The 16,884-nt window shown below is 47.7% G+C and overlaps 1 protein-coding gene across 2 annotated transcripts in view; it reads right to left on the bottom strand.

Annotated features, from left to right (window-relative positions):
• MYO7A (myosin VIIA) overlaps positions 1 to 16,884 on the bottom strand; it is a 101,402-nt gene that overhangs the window by 13,993 nt on the left and 70,525 nt on the right. For both annotated transcript variants that reach the window (XM_054387957.1, XM_054387965.1), the window contains exons 29-38: positions 14,001 to 14,228; positions 10,463 to 10,633; positions 7,331 to 7,448; positions 6,931 to 7,057; positions 6,281 to 6,450; positions 5,984 to 6,174; positions 4,457 to 4,581; positions 3,481 to 3,638; positions 802 to 955; positions 530 to 685 (exon numbers count right to left, since the gene is read on the bottom strand). In XM_054387957.1, coding sequence (XP_054243932.1) covers positions 530 to 685; positions 802 to 955; positions 3,481 to 3,638; positions 4,457 to 4,581; positions 5,984 to 6,174; positions 6,281 to 6,450; positions 6,931 to 7,057; positions 7,331 to 7,448; positions 10,463 to 10,633; positions 14,001 to 14,228 — 1,598 coding nt within the window. The remainder of the gene's footprint in view (positions 1 to 529; positions 686 to 801; positions 956 to 3,480; positions 3,639 to 4,456; positions 4,582 to 5,983; positions 6,175 to 6,280; positions 6,451 to 6,930; positions 7,058 to 7,330; positions 7,449 to 10,462; positions 10,634 to 14,000; positions 14,229 to 16,884) is intronic.

Raw genomic sequence — 16,884 nt, 5'->3', positions numbered from 1 at the left:
CTCCAGAGATGGAGACTCCACAACCTCTCTGGACAGCCTGTTCCAGTGCTCTGGCACCTTCAAAAAGTACAACTTTCCCCCCCCTCTTGTTTATGTGGAACTTTCTGTGTTCCAGATTGTCCATGAAGATGACGTAATTTCTGTTTTCCACACACAGTTTACCAGTGACATCCTGCACCAAATATCCTTTCTATCAGCTTAGTCAAACACGGAGAGAGGTTGTGAGCTTTCATTGTCTCTACAGCCACCAAAATAATTGAATCATAGAATTATAGAATGGTTTGGGTTGGAAGGGACCTCCAGAAGTCATCTAGTCCAACCCTCTCTGCAGTCAGCAGAGTCATCCTCAACCAGATCAGGTTGCCCAGAGCCCTGTTGAGCTCCACCTTGAATATCTCCAGGCAAGGGGCCTCGACTACCTCCCTGGCAACCTGTTCCAGTGTTCCACTACCCTCATGGACTCATATTGTCTCACACATGCTTTGATGCTGTGCCATGGTCAAGACCAGGAGGTCTTTTGGAGCAGTACCTCAGGGCTTTTTGGAGCCTCTGGATGCAGTCTGCCGCCAAGGGGTGATGTTTCCGGGACTGCAGGAACCTCTGGACATGGGGCAGGAGGATGTTACTTGGAGGGAAAAGGCCTGTGCACAACCACAACAGCTCCCAGCCTTTCTCTTCACTGTACCTACACAAAGAGAGACCCAGGAGGAAAAAAAAGTCACTCATGATACAGACACTTCACATCCGCCTTGCCCGGCACAGGCTACTGCATTGGGACCAAGGGGAAAGAACAACTCTTACTTGATGTGGTTGTCTGTGAGCTGCTTGAGGGTCTGGCAGTAGATTTCATCCTTCAAGGGTTCAGCTTTCAAGGCACCTTCAAATATTTGGTCTGTCAGCTCATTAACAGAGCGGGTCCTTTTGGATGGGTAGTCACCCATGTACTTCAGCACTGGTGGGAGGTGGGAGTCAAGGAGCAGCTCACCAGGAGGTTTCACAGTGTCACAGGGCATTAGAAGTTGGAAGGGAACTCCAGAGATCAGTGAGTCCAACCCACCTGCCAAAGCAGGATCACCCAGGGTAGTCCACACAGGAATGCATCCAAGTGGGTTTGGAAAGTCTCCAGAGGAGACTCCACAACCCCCCTGGGCAGCCTGTTCCAGGGCTCTGTCACCCTCACTTTAATGAAGTTTCTCCTCATGTTGAGCTGAAATCTTCTAGATTCAAGCTTGAACGTGTTGTTTCTTGGCTTATCACTGTGCACCACTGAAAAGAGCCTGGCCCCCTCCACTTGACACCCACCCCTCACATATTGATAGACATTGATCAGATCCCCTCTCAGTCTTCTCTTCTCCACACTAAACAGCCCCAGGGCTCTCAGTCTCTCTTCAGAGGGGAGATGCTCAAGTCCCCTAAGCATCCTCCTGGCTCTCTGTTGGACTCTCTTCAGCAGGTCTCTGTCTCTCTTCAACTGGGGAGCCCAAAACTGGACACAGGATTCCAGGTGTGGTCTCAGTAGGGCAGAGTAGAGAGGTAGAAGAACTTCCCTAGACCTGCTGCACACACTTTTCTTGCTGCACCCCAGGATCCCATTGGCTCTCTTGGCCACAAGAGCACATTCCTGTCCCATGCTGTCCACCAGCACTCCAAGGTCTTTCTCTGTGGAGCTGCTCTCCAGCAGGGCAGCCTCTAACCTGTCCTGGTGCCTGTTGTTATTTCTCCCCAGATGCAGGACCCTGCACTTGTCCTTATTAAACTTCATGAGGTTTGCCTGCAGCCAGCTCCCAGCCTGTCCAGGTCACGTTGGATGCTGCACAGCCTGACAGGTGTCAGCCACCCCTCACAGTTTTGTATCATCAGCAGACTTGCTGTGGGTACATGTTTGATGATGCCCTTTTGCTGGTGATGTGATTAAAGACATCCTACACCTGACTGCAGAAGTGGCTGCAGTTTGTTGCAAGGGACACAGTGCATGGTAAAGGTTTTAAATCACTTTAGGAGATGTCCAGGAAGTTCTCTCGTTTTATCATGCATCATCTCAGGTTGAAAGTGTTGGGTTTTGATCAAGATACGTAGACCTAAGGAAGCTGTGTTTGATTCTGTGTTACCTGATCACACATACAGGTACTACTGCAAAAAAAAAAAAAAAAAAACCAAACAAAAACCAACAGAGTTCCAACTAGTGGCAGACACAGGTGGAACTGCAGCTTGGTTTACAAACCAAATGTTGGTCTTTACCATCATGTCATATTGCTGTTGTTGTGCATAAGGACAGCTCTGAATTAACCTATACAACACAGAAGGAAAAAAGAGGGAAAACTCCAAATCTCCTCTTATTTTTTGGCCAGTACTTTTAAATCACAAAAATCACAGAAACATTCAGGCTGGAAAAGACCCTCAGATCCACCAAGTGCAACCCAGAACCCTACTCTACAAGAGTCACCCCTAAACCATAGCCCCAAGCACCACATCCAAACAACCTTTAGATTCATCCAGGGTTGGGGACTCAACCACCTCCCTGCCCAGCACATTCCAGTGTCTGACCACTCTTGCTGGGAAAAAATGTTTCCTAATATCCAGTCTAAACCCACCCAGTTGTAGCTTGAGGCCATTCCCTCTTGTTCTGTCACTAATTACCTGTGAGTAATCCTCTTTCTGTTATCATTTGCTAGCAAGAGGAAATCAGTAGCAGCAGCAATAGTGTGGTATTAATAAGTAAGAGGCTTATAACAACAGAATTGTTCAAACCATGAAGTCTGGATTCTAGAACAAAGCCTTACCAAAAAAACAGAAGCTACTTCAATATGTTGGATCCACATCTGCACTCAACTCATCTCTCCCATGTACATTCTACCAAGTCATGGATACTAAGGCATCAAACTCTGTCCCCAAGGCCACATGGATTGGTTTGCATCTAAACTGATTAGGGCTATAAGCTTCTACAGCAAATGTATTTTGGAGAGGCACAGCTCAATCATAGAATCATCAAGGTTGGAAAGGACCTCTAAGATCAAGTCCAACCTTCAACCCAACACCACGATGCCCACTGAACCATGTTCCTAAGTGCCACATCTACATGTTTTTTGAACTCCACCACTTCCCTGGGCTGCCTGTTCCAATGCCTGAGGACTCTTTCAGTAAAGAAATTTTCCCTAGTATCCAACCTAAACCTACTCTGATGCAACCTGAAGGCCATTTCCTCCCATCTTTAAGTAAGCCAGAGCAGAGCTGGTGAGTTAACCACTGAGCAGTGGGGACCAGCAGGACTCATTAATGTGTTCCTTGGCCCTGATTTATTAAGCAGCAGACCCTTTCCTCAGTTCTCAATGATGTTTGAGTACAGATTTCAGGATTAGACCCATCTCCAGGCCTGTCACATGGTCCTTAAGAAGGACCACAAAACTTTCCATGGCCTTTGCTCAGGGCCCTTTCCCTGTTGGATTTGTTGCCCAAGATGTCCCCCAGGCAGTGAAAGGATATCAATGAAGGCCATGCAGGCTTCTTGGGACAGCTCCTCACTGCCCAGGATCTTCTTCAGCAAGGGTTGTTTGATGGGCTCACGAGTGTAACACCACAGCTTGTCCTTCCCACGGCTCTTGGTAATCATCACCCTGCTGAGGGTGTGCTTGGGAGGTGGCCTGGTGGCAAATGCAACACAAGAGGAAAGATGGAGAGGTTAGAGGAACAAAAAGGACAGACTGAGGCCAGGAGGTTGCTCACAGCACCTGGCTAAGGAATGTTTACATCAAATGGGACTTCACTGTTTAGCAAGTATCCAGCTCCAGTTCTTCCCAAGGGCAAGCATTTGTACCTTCTTAGGGCTCAGAAAAAGTCCCATAAGGACCCTGTCCAAGCACTGACACCAAAACAAACTTCCCTACCCTAAAAAGCTTCTTCTAGCCATAAGAGGAAGGGTGATGACAGTGGATGGTGAGGGCAGCAACACTGAAAGGACATTGCCTCGCAGAACAAGCCGACCAGGATGAAGACATCCCAGAGGATCTGGTCTGCCTGTTTGCATTGCCAAGCCCATCTGAACAGGAGTAGGGGCTTGGGGATCAGTCTGGTTGTCTGTACTCATCAGTGGTGCACATTTAAATCTTTGGAGCTGAGATGGAAATGCCCACACCTAATCCAGATGCTGCTTTTATGGCCTCAAGCTGTGTATGGGATTGTAAGGAAGGAATACCAGATCACTAAGCACAGCCTCCCACATAACTGCTACATTTCACACTCTTCCACCTGTGCTGAGCCAATCTGGAGAGATTCTTCCCAGACCTTGTTTGTGGAGAACCTACAGCTCAAATCTCATGACCTAAACTGAAGGCTGCAGTTGTACAAAGTCCCACAAGGAGATATTCAGAGTATTCTCCAGCAAATAACATTTCCTGATTTCCAAGCTACCTGGAGAAGGATTCCTACTCCTGTAATTATTGAGGATGGTTTTAAAAGTCACCTGAAATAATCATAGGAGAATTCTTCCAAGGTGTATGGCTTTACTCTCTCTTCACTGTCTGAAATTGCCAGCTGAGAGGTTCTGATCACATCTTGCCGTTGGTCAGGGGTCATTGTGACCAGTGCCTGTGGAGGAAAAGGCCTCTGTCACCTGGTATAGATTTGATAGATGTCTGATGTATTCAGAGAGTGGAAGCAGATACAAAATGAGAAGAAGAATCACAGGGTCACAGAAATGTCAGGGTTGGAAGGGACCCCAAGGATCATCTACTTCCAACACCTCACACTGGATCAGGTTGCTCAGAGCCACATCCAGCCTGGCCTTTAAAACCTTCAGGGTTGAGGCTTCTACCACCTCCCTGGGAAGCCTGTTCCAGTGTCTCACCACCCTTATGATGAAGAACTTCTTCCTAAATGTATAATCTAAATCTCCCCTCTTCTAGCTTGGATTCATTGCCTCCAGACCTATCACTACCTGACATCCTAAAAAGTCCCTCCACGGCTTTCTTGTAGGCCTCCTACAGATGCTGCAAGGCCACAATAAGGTCTTCTCAGAGCCTTCTCTTCTCCAAACTGAACAATCCCAACTCTCTCAGCCTGTCCTCATAGGAGAGGTGCTCCAGCCCTCACAGTGAGTAAGAACAACCCTTCAATTCCAGCCAACAGGCAGTCAGAACTGTGCCATCATCATTTCCCTGTGCCATTCTCATTTGGGGTGCAGAAGACTTTTAAGATCATTGAGTCCAACCATTCTCTAACTCTACCAAGTCTGATGTTAAACCATGTCCCTCAACACCACATCTTTTAAGCACCTCCAGGGTTGGGGATCCAACCACCCCCCTGGGCAGCCTGTTCCAGTGCTCTGTCACCCTCACTGGAAAGAAGTTTCTCCTCATGCTGGGATGAAACCTTCTATGTTCTAGTTTGAACCCATTGTTCCTTGTCTTATCACTGTGAACCACTGAAAAGAGCCTGGCCCCCTCCCCTTGACACCCACCCCTCACATATTGATAGACATTGATCAGATCCCCTCTCAGTCTTCTCTTCTCCACACTAAACAGCCCCAGGGCTCTCAGTCTCTCTTCAGAGGGGAGATGCTCAACTCCCCTAAGCATCCTCCTGGCTCTCTGTTGGATTCTCTCCAGCAGGTCTCTGTCTCTCTTGAACTGGGGAGCCCAAAACTGGACACAGGATTCCAGGTGTGGTCTCAGTAGGGCAGAATAGAGAGGTAGAAGAACTTCCCTAGCCCTGCTGGACACACCCATTGGCTCTCTTGGCCACAAGAGCACATTGTTGTTCCATGCCAATCATGTCACCTGGAGGGATGTAGCACAATTCATGGATGCTCTAGCTCACAAGCTGGCAGTGTGCAAAGTGACACGAACAGAATAAAGCCTGGGATTGCTTTTGCCTTGCTACCTTTTTTCACACACTTTGGTTTCCACCTTAGCATCAAGACTCTGGTCAGAGCTTCAGAAAGGCTTTGACTTCCCTGAGCTTTGTCTCAAGCTGTGGTGTTGAAGCTTACCACGATCTCCAGCGGGGGCATGGTGACTGTAGGCAGGACGTAGACAGCATCGGTTGGGAAATCCCCTCTCTGCTTGGTCCGTTCATTGAACCCGTTAGCCCACCCTGAGTTCATCACTTGTTCTCCTGTGTCCTGGTCCAGAACTATGAGGTCTCCTTTGAGGAAGCTGAGGAACCCAGATTCTTCTCCCACTGCAAGAAAAACAACCAATAGATTGATTAATAATTCTTTTTCTTCCCCCTCCCTCGAATCCCTTGGGTGTAATTAATCTACCACAGGGCTGGGCTGTTTACTTACCAGGGTTTGGGTTGTCTTGGAGGGTGACCACATACTTGGATCTTTTCCTTAATCCTTCAAGGAAGGTCACCACCAGGTCCCGGATATCTTCTGCATTGTTGGAGGTGAAAGTGTATTCATCACCTTTAATGGTGGCCAAGGTGAAACTCTGCCCTTGCAGCTTTCCCCCTCTGAGCAAGAAGAATAAGAAAAGAAGAAACAATGTCATCAAGAGGCAAAGCCTGGAGAAAGACTGGTTTATGGTGACACTACCAGCAAAGTCTACTCCTTCATCCCTACAACTGTCTAAGTAGTAGGCTGGATGAGGCTTTGAGCAACCTGGTCTAGTGGAAGGTGTCCCTGCCCATGGCAGGGGGGTTGGAACCAGATGACCTTTAAGGTCCCTTTCAACTCCAACCATTCTATGATTCCTTCTTAAATTAGAGAAGAGTAGATTTGGATTGGATGTCAGAAAAAAGTTCTTTGCAATGAGGGTGGTTGAACACTGGAATGGGTTGCCCAGAGAGGTGGTTGAGGCCCCTTCCCTGGAGATGGCTCTGGCCAACCTGATCTAATTGAGGATGCCTATGCTCACTGCAGGGGGGTTGGACTAGGTGATTCTTTAGAAGTCCCTTCCAACTCATGTGATTCTATGATTCTATGACTCTTACCTGCTGCTTGACACAGCTGTGATCTCTGGGAAAGAGAGCTCTAAGAGAACCTGCTCCTGTTCATCCACAAAGTACACCCCAGTCCAGTTGACAGCTACAATCACATCATTTTTAGGCAGGCTTGGCCCTGGGTGAAAGACAAGACATACAATCAGCTCATGGAAGGGTTTAGGATGTGGGAAAGGTTTTGCTTTTCAAAGGAGGATGCAATGAACTAAAAATTCAGTGCTGTTTTCAGGAAAAGTAAGTGGCAGACTCATAGCCTGAGACACTGCTAATCAGGATGCACCAAAGAAATACCACACCCCAAAAAGTCCAACTAGACCCTTCTTGTCTGTGAAGTCTTTATCTCTCCTTCCTTTTGCTTTGGAGCATCTGAGGGTGTGCTCTGCTGACTCACCTGAGAATTTGAAGGCTTCATAAAACCGAGAAAACAGCAAAGGCCACTTGAAACGTGCAAAATCCACAACCTCTTCCTTGACTTTTTTGGGGTCTGTCCTCTTCTGAGTATAAATTCCCTACAAAGCAGACCACAAGAAGCATGAGCAAACAAAATTAATTCATTTCACCTGAAGATCTTAGAATTAACATTATTTGAGGTCTTAATATGGCTGAGGGCCAAACAAAGTCCTACAGGAACAAATCTGGACAAAGCCCTGGCCTTTGGTCCCCACTTGAGGGAATAATTTGACTTTGAGAAGGCTGGACAAGCAACTAGGGTGACCAGTCTGGGTGGGATTAATTTCAGCTCACTTTGGGATTCTCAGCTTGACAGCTGGAGATTGATTCTCCACAGAAGCTGACTCTCAACAGACCTTAAGCTTTATCTAGAACATCCTCAGATACCTGACACTTGGGGATGTAGCTGACAGGCTGGTGGAGGACCTGCAAGATCCAACTGAATTGAATCTCTGGGTCTTCATTGACAGAAACAGAAGGCAATACTCAACACACATGGACATGTTTACATTTTAGGGGTCTTCATCTGAAGCTGGTTCCTAATGTTAAATAAATTCCAGTTCTCATGCCTGGATGACCAAATGATCTTAAGTTATAGGTGATGAGTTATGGAAGGTGTTGCTGGTGTCACAAAACCACTCATGGAAGTCAGGGTGAGTTTATACAGCGCCTGGCATAATAAGGTCCTGGTATTGTCTGGAGACATGAACTACCACTGTAATATAGCCAATAATCCTGAGTAAAAGGATCTAGACCCCCAGGGATGGCATTTTGCTTCTCACAGGGAACCTCTGTAGGTTGTCTTCTTCTGTCATGGCTCAGAACATGGCTAATACAAAATCTGCCTTCTCTTTGGTTTGGCTTCAGGTCAGGCTAAGAGCTGAGCTATGATGTCTGATGTGTTTTAAGGGCACACAAAGCTACTGAAGCATGCCTTGGTCCTTGCCAGGTGATCTATTGTCCCATGCCTTGGTCCTTGCCAGGTGATCTATTGTCCCATGCCTTGGTCCTTGCCAGGTGATCTATTGTCCCATGCCTTGGTCCTTGCCAGGTGATCTATTGTCCCATGCCTTGGTCCTTGCCAGGTGATCTATTGTCCCATGCCTTAGTCCTTGCTAGGTGATCTATTGTCCCATGCCTTGGTCCTTGCCAGGTGATCTATTGTCCCATGCCTTGGTCCTTGCCAGGTGATCTATTGTCCCATGCTCTTGGTCCTTGCCAGGTGATCTATTGTCCCATGCCTTGGTCCTTGCCAGGTGATCTATTGTCCCATGCCTTAGTCCTTGCTAGGTGATCTATTGTCCCATGCCTTGGTCCTTGCCAGGTGATCTATTGTCCCATGCCTTGGTCCTTGCCAGGTGATCTATTGTCCCATGCCTTAGTCCTTGCCAGGTGATCTATTCTCCCATGCCTTAGTCCTTGCTAGGTGATCTATTGTCCCATGCCTTGGTCCTTGCCAGGTGATCTATTGTCCCATGCCTTGGTCCTTGCCAGGTGATCTATTGTCCCATGCCTTGGTCCTTGCCAGGTGATCTATTGTCCCATGCCTTGGTCCTTTCCATGTGATCTATTGTCCCATGCCTTGGTCCTTGCTAGGTGATCTATTGTCCCATGCCTTAGTCCTTGCCAGGTGATCTATTGTCCCATGCCTTAGTCCTTGCTAGGTGATCTATTGTCCCATGCCTTAGTCCTTGCCAGGTGATCTATTGTCCCATGCCTTGGTCCTTGCTAGGTGATCTATTGTCCCATGCCTTGGTCCTTGCCAGGTGATCTATTGTCCCATGCCTTAGTCCTTGCTAGGTGATCTATTGTCCCATGCCTTGGTCCTTGCCAGGTGATCTATTGTCCCATGCCTTAGTCCTTGCTAGGTGATCTATTGTCCCATGCCTTGGTCCTTGCCAGGTGATCTATTGTCCCATGCCTTGTCCTTGCCAGGTGATCTATTGTCCCATGCCTTAGTCCTTGCCAGGTGATCTATTGTCCCATGCCTTAGTCCTTGCCAGGTGATCTATTGTCCCATGCCTTAGTCCTTGCCAGGTGATCTATTGTCCCATGCCTTAGTCCTTGCCAGGTGATCTATTGTCCCATGCCTTGTCCTTGCAGGTGATCTATTGTCCCATGCCTTGGTCCTTGCCAGGTGATCTATTGTCCCATGCCTTGGTCCTTGCTAGGTGATCTATTGTCCCATGCCTTGGTCCTTGCCAGGTGATCTATTGTCCCATGCCTTAGTCCTTGCCAGGTGATCTATTGTCCCATGCCTTAGTCCTTGCTAGGTGATCTATTGTCCCATGCCTTGGTCCTTGCCAGGTGATCTATTGTCCCATGCCTTGGTCCTTGCTAGGTGATCTATTGTCCCATGCCTTGGTCCTTGCTAGGTGATCTATTGTCCCATGCCTTAGTCCTTGCCAGGTGATCTATTGTCCCATGCCTTAGTCCTTGCCAGGTGATCTCTTGTCCCATGCCTTGGTCCTTGCCAGGTGATCTATTGTCCCATGCCTTGGTCCTTGCTAGGTGATCTATTGTCCCATGCCTTGGTCCTTGCTAGGTGATCTATTGTCCCATGCCTTGGTCCTTGCCAGGTGATCTATTGTCCCATGCCTTAGTCCTTGCCAGGTGATCTATTGTCCCATGCCTTAGTCCTTGCTAGGTGATCTATTGTCCCATGCCTTGGTCCTTGCTAGGTGATCTATTGTCCCATGCCTTAGTCCTTGCCAGGTGATCTATTGTCCCATGCCTTGGTCCTTGCTAGGTGATCTATTGTCCCATGCCTTGGTCCTTGCCAGGTGATCTATTGTCCCATGCCTTGGTCCTTGCTAGGTGATCTATTGTCCCATGCCTTGGTCCTTGCCAGGTGATCTATTGTCCCATGCCTTGGTCCTTGCTAGGTGATCTATTGTCCCATGCCTTGGTCCTTGCCAGGTGATCTATTGTCCCATGCCTTAGTCCTTGCCAGGTGATCTATTGTCCCATGCCTTAGTCCTTGCTAGGTGATCTATTGTCCCATGCCTTGGTCCTTGCCAGGTGATCTATTGTCCCATGCCTTAGTCCTTGCCAGGTGATCTATTCTCCCCACCTTTTTATGTGCAGCTATAATGAGCTGAGCCCATTTTTCCACAGTTTTGGAAGCTGTGATCTCTCTGTCTGGGATGTAGGATGGGATTAGATTCAGCAGCCTTTCCAGTACCATCTCTGACCCATAATCCACATAGTACTGCTGGGAAGCCAGTTCTGCCAGATCTTCTTCCTGTGGGAGCCAAAACAGGACAAGTTAGTGCTGTTAGGAGGACATGACCTCAACATCCATCCTCCATCACTCAAGCAGCTGTTTGCACAGAATGGCTTGGGGATACTTTCTTTCAACAGAACTTCACTAGTGCTTTTTGCACATCTAAAGTTCAGGAGATTGGCCATGAAAAGGTGTGATTAAGTGTTAATATGTTTAATGACCAGCACCATGAAACCCTGCAGTGTGTGTGAACATGCTGAGGCTCCTCCAGGGAAGGAGACATTCAAGGTGAAGCTTGATGGGGCTCTGAGCAACCTGATCTAGTTGGGTATGTCACAGAATCACAGAATTGTCAGGGTTGGAAGGACCTCAAAGATCATCTAGTTCCAACTTTCCTTTGCGGGTGCCAGACCACCAAACCAGGCTGCCCAGAGAGGTTGTGGAGAGTCCTTCTCTGGAGGCTTTCGAATCCCACCTGGGCACATTTCATAGAACCATAGAATTGTTAGGGTTGGAAGGGACCTCAAGGGTCATTTAGTTCCAACTCCCCTGCCATGGGCAGGGACACCTCGTAATAGATCAGGTTGCCACATCCAGGCTGTCCTTGAAAACCTCCAGGGATGAGGCTTCTACCACCTCTCTGGGCAACCTGTTCTAGTGTCTCAACACCCTCATGGTGAAGAACTTCTTCCTAATACCACTGCTCACTGCAAGGGAGGCTGGACTAAATGACCTCTAGATGTCACTTCCAACCCAGGGCATTCTATGACTCTGTGTTTGTCCCAGTCTTCCCTTCCAGTTCAATCTTCCTCTGATGCCTGCAGTCAGCAGTGGGTGATTTTGCCACAGCAGAGAGTTTGGTGACTGAAAACTCTATGGATCCATCATTTCTCTTATTTGAGAAGCCCAGAAAATGAAGCACCTGTGCATAATGCACAACTGCAAAATCTCTTTCCATGCAGCTACATTCCAAGAACTTTGGGGTGAAATAATAGTGCTGCTGAGATGACAATAGCACAAGGACACCAGGAGCAAGAGAAGAGGAGGAAGGCAGGGACTTCTGCAGGACAAAATAGCTGCAGATAATACCATACAGATCAGAGAATCACAGAATGGTTTGAGTTGGAAAGCACCTTAAAGATCATCTAGTTCTAACTCCTGCAGATTTAGTTCCCAAGCTAACTGGACTCTACAGGACCACAGGATAACAATTAGATGTTGGGGAAGCTGGATGATTTTAAACTCAGAGATTTTGATGTTTCTTGAGATGCTCATTTCATAGAATCATAGAATTATAGAATCATAGAATGGTCCAGGCTGGAAGGAACCCCCGAAGGTCATCTAGTCTGACCTCCCTGCAGTCAGCAGGGACATCCCCAACTAGACCAAGTTGCCCAGTGGCTCTGGAATAACTCTGCAAGGTCCTAGAGACTATAGAGTTGTTGTTTTCTGCTGCCAGTGTCCCTTCAGCATGTGACACCATTATTGGGTTTGCATTGAGTGGCAGAGCTCTGGATATCCTGAAAAGCATCTCTCACGTCTGAGGCTTCGCAGGATTCACCACACAGGATCCTGCTGTGTAATACTGATCTGGTGATCTGGCTCCAAATTACCTGAGTCCCTCTAAACCAAGGCTGGTGGATGAAGTAGCCATTCATTCTCCTGTCCAAAAGCTGCCAGGAGGGTATGCTCATGCAGCACACAGGAGCACCCAGTCTGCCCCTAACCAGCAGGATCTGATTCCTGTAGCTATTTTTTCCCCATGTGAATACACACAGAATGATAGGGCTTGGAAGGGACCTCTGGAGATCACCTAATCCAACCCCACCTTGCTAAAGCAGGGTCACCTAGAGCAGGTTGCACAGGATGGTGTCCAGATAGGTTTTGAACGACTCCAGAGAGGAGACTCCACAACGCCTCTGGGCAGCCTGTTCCAGTGCTCCACCTCCTCACAGGAAAGAATCATTGAATCACAGAATCAGTCAGGGTGGGAAGGGACCACAAGGATCATCCAGTTCCAACCCCCTGCCATGGCCAGGGACACCTCACACTACATCAGGCTGGCCACAGCCTCATCCAGCCTGGCTGCAAACACCTCCAGGGATGGAGCCTCAACCACCTCCCTGCACAACCCATCCCAGGCTCTCACCACTCTCATGGGGAAGAACTTCTTCCTCATGTCCAGCCTGAATCTCCCCACTTCCAGCTTTATTCCATTCCCCCTAGTCCTGTCACTACCTGAGATCCTAAAAAGTCCCTGCCCAGCTTTCTTGGAGCCCCCTTCAGATACTGGAAGGCCACAAGAAGGTCACCTCAGAGCCTTCTCTTCTCCAGACTGAACAGCCCCAACTCTTTCAGTCTGTCCTCCAACCCTCTGATATTTAGATGGAACTTCCTATGTTCAGTTTTGTGCCCATTACTTCTGGTACTGTCACTGGGCACCACTGAAAGAAGACTGGCCCCATTCTCTTTAAGTACTTACAAGCATTGATACGATTCACCCTCACTCTTCTCTTCTCTAGGCTGAAAAGCCCCAAGTCCCTCAACCTTTCTTTATAATGTAGATGTCTTACTGTCCTCATCAACCTCATATCCCTTTTGTCTCAAGCAGTTCCCTGTCCTTTTTGAAGCAGAGAGGCCAGAACTGGACAGAACACTCCAGATGTGGCCTCACCAGGGCAGAGTGGAGAGGCAGGAGAACCTCACTTGACCTGCTGGCCATACTCTTCTTGATGCACCCCGGGATGCTACTGGCCTTCTCAGCCACAAGGGTGCATTGCTGGCTCTCAGTGAGCCTGTTCTTCACCAGGACTTCCAGGCTAGCAGGTGTTCAGGAAGAAAAGCTCTCATCCCCCCTTTGGCGAAACCTATTTCATTATGGACCTGATGGAATGGGTGCAGAGGAGGGCCATGAAAATGATCAGGGGGTGAAACACCCCTCCTGTGTGGTTGGGCTGAGGGAGCTGGGGTTGTTCAGCCTGGAGAAGAGAAGATGCTGGGGAGACCTAATAGCAGTCTGCCAGTACCTGAAGGGGATCTGAAGAAGGTTGAAGAAGGACTGTTTACAAAGGCCTGTAGTGACAGGATGAGGGGCACTGGTTTGAAAGTAGAGAAGAGGGCATTTAGGTTGGACTTCAGGAGAAGTTCTTTACCCTGAGGGTGGTGGAACACTGGAACAAGTTGGGGCCCCATCCCTGGAGATATTCAAGGTCAGGCTTGACAGGGCTCTAGGCAATCAGACCTAATGGAGGATGTCCTTGCTGACTGCAGGGGGGTCGGATGAGATGACCCTTGGAGGTCCCTTGCAACCCAAACCATTCCAGGATTCTATGATTCTGTGTTGAGGATACACACTGGCTCAGACCATTATCTGTGGGTCACATACCTTGTCACACCTGTACTCTCCAAACTTCACCCCTCTCACGATCTGCTGGTAAATCAGGTTGGTGGCCACATTGTCTTCATTTGGGATGTGCCAAGGAGTGAAGATCTCCTTCCTGAAGAAGAGCCTCCACGGGGCGTTGCGCTCCTGCGCTCCCTGCTCTTTGGCGTACTGCTCGCACTGGGACACAGCATCCATCACATGGTCATTGCCACTCCCCAGAGAGGAGACCTAATCAGGGCAAAGGAAAGGTGGCATCCACTCAACTCCATGCTGACCTTTCTGGGTAGAGATACCTACCTCTGAGTCACTCTTCCAGACTTCCTTTATGATCAAAATAAACCAAAGTATACTCCTCTGCTGGCCAGCCGTGGCAGTTTTAGGGTGATGCCTAGGAAAATTTTCCACAGGTTGAGTAGAAAGTGGTAGAATATAAATAAATTACCATTGGGTGTAAAAGGGAAAATAACAATAAGGTCTAAATAATCCCATTGGTCTGATAACTAACTTAAAGTTAGTTGTATAAACTTTTTCTCTTTTTGGCTTCTTCACTCTAGCTGATACTAGCTGGTTGCTTCTTCTGACTTGCTGACCTTGGCTGTGTTCTTGTTGTGGCTAAGTACCTACAAGCTACTCTCTGCTTTTCTCCTCTTTCTTTTTCCCTTGTCTGGGGGGAAAGAGGGGCAAGCTGTTGGTAACCCCCTGGTTTTGTCCAGGAGGGTTCTTGTGTTGTTTATAAATTGTCAATACCTGTAAAGTTTGTATATTTTGTACATATTCATTGCATTTCATATTTCTAGATTGTGGTTTTGTTTGTAAATAGAGCTTCATTTGCTTCCATCTGAGCTAGCCTGGCAATTTTATTTTTGGGGGGTAATTCTCTCAAGTAAGTTAGGGGGTAATTTCATCCCACCACACCAGCCAAGATTGGACAGATGGTCTACAGCACAGCTGGGGCAGCCATTCTGTTATGAGCCTCAGTTTACCAGAATGAAAGGAGAATAACATGAATTAGCAAAGCTGCTGGTCCCACTATAGGCTATATTTTATTCATACTGTGCTTTGAAACACTCTGGTTCAAAGTCATGGACTTGGATCCAAGCATGCTAAGCGTTAGACAAACCCGGAATAAAAAGCTTGTCCTTCTGCATGCCAGACCTTCTCATTGGTGTCTTGCATGAAGCCCTAAAGCACTATATCTCCTCATAGTGAACATCCTTGTGTCAATAATGTCTCCTCAAAAAGACCAAGAAGATGGAGTTTAAACCATCTTCTTCTCCACCCACAGGCAGTGGTGGCCATATCTGGTGAGACCATCCTTCATCCTATTACCCAGCAGCTGCAGGAATAATTCTGTTTCATTGGCTTGCAGCTGTTGTCTCATCTAATGAAGTTTCACTCTAGCTCTGTTTTCCCTTCTCATTCATGCTCACCTGTATTTTTATACAGGTGTATATTTTATCACAGTATATCAGAGGTTGGAAGGGACCTCCAGAGATCATCAGGTCCAACCCCCCTGCCAGAGCAGCATCACTTAGGGTAGTCTGCACAGGAATGCATCCAGGTGGGTTTGGAAAGTCTCCAGAGAAGGAGACTCCACAACCCCCCTGGGCAGCCTGTTCCAGTGCTCTGTCACCCTCACTGGAAAGTTTCTCCTCATGTGGAGGTGAAATCTTCTATGTTCAAGTTTGAACCCATTGTTCCTTGGCTTATCACTGTGAACCACCCGAAAGAGCCTGGCCCCCTCCACTTGACACCCACCCCTCAGATATTTATAGACATTGATCAGATCCCCTCTCAGTCTTATCTTCTCAAGACTAAACAGCTCCAGGGCTCTCAGTCTCTCTTCAGAGGGGAGATGCTCAAGTCCCCTAAGCATCCTCATGGCTCTAATTTCTGAAAAAGGTGTGGTTTTATGTTAAATGGCAATACAGGTATGGCAGTTTGGATTTTAGCTCATTTTGGAAGCTGAACTCAACCATTAACTCACTAATCCCTTGCCTAAAAATCCAACCTGGTTTAGTGGAAATTCACCTCAAAGTAGCTTGACTTTGAGTAAGGGTACAGCATCTGTCTTGGTTTTAAGGAGTGGTGCTCTTCACCCCTTCCCAAAGGAGTAAAGAAAACGCTCCACACCGGATTGGAAAGAACTAGAAGTTTAAATAGAAGTACTGTTCCTAACTACATACAACAGTACAAAAGCATATAAACCACACAAAGCTTCATAGTCCACCTTGGCCATGGTTCTCCAAAAACCTCCTTTGGCCGAAGCTTCATGGTCCACCTTGGCGAAGGTTCTCCAAGAACCTCCTTAGGCCAAAGATTTCCACAATCTCCCTTCAAACTAGGCCAAAACCCCAGGCCTCAAACGCCCCACCACAATGCCTCTCTAGTCCCCTCCATACCAAACCCAAGTGACACAGCTGAAAATTCATCTTGCCAGCTCCAGGCTGCTTAAGGTCCCACTCCCCTGCATCACAGAGTTAAGGGAGCCAATGTCAGGAAGTGATCAGGGAGAGAAGAAGGGGCTGGGCAGCTTGTGCTGTTCCTTTATAAAAAGAAGATGAAGGCATTCTGGGAATGAAATAACAAAAGACTACACTTTCTGGTCCACTCCTGGACCTACCTAGCCTCTGGAGGTCTGTACTCTACGGTTTATGACATCCCAGTTAAACCCATAACAAGCATCACAGGACAGTGTAAATGTAAAGATAATTCTGGAGGTCTCTGGTCACAGCAGGTCCATCTTTGATAAGGTTGCTCCATGCCTTCTCTTCTTAAATTCTGAGTATCTCCAAGGAGAGACACTTCACTGTGTCTTTACAAACCTGCTCTGGCATTTAACTACTCTTCTGGTGAAAATCACACCCTGTAGAAATATCCCTTC

The sequence above is a fragment of the Indicator indicator genome, chromosome 1, assembly GCF_027791375.1.
Source record: "Indicator indicator isolate 239-I01 chromosome 1, UM_Iind_1.1, whole genome shotgun sequence".
In the NCBI taxonomy this organism is placed as follows: Eukaryota; Metazoa; Chordata; class Aves; order Piciformes; family Indicatoridae; genus Indicator; species Indicator indicator.
The sequence above is the reverse complement of the archived record's forward strand: the minus strand, read 5'-3'. Positions and strand labels throughout refer to the sequence as shown.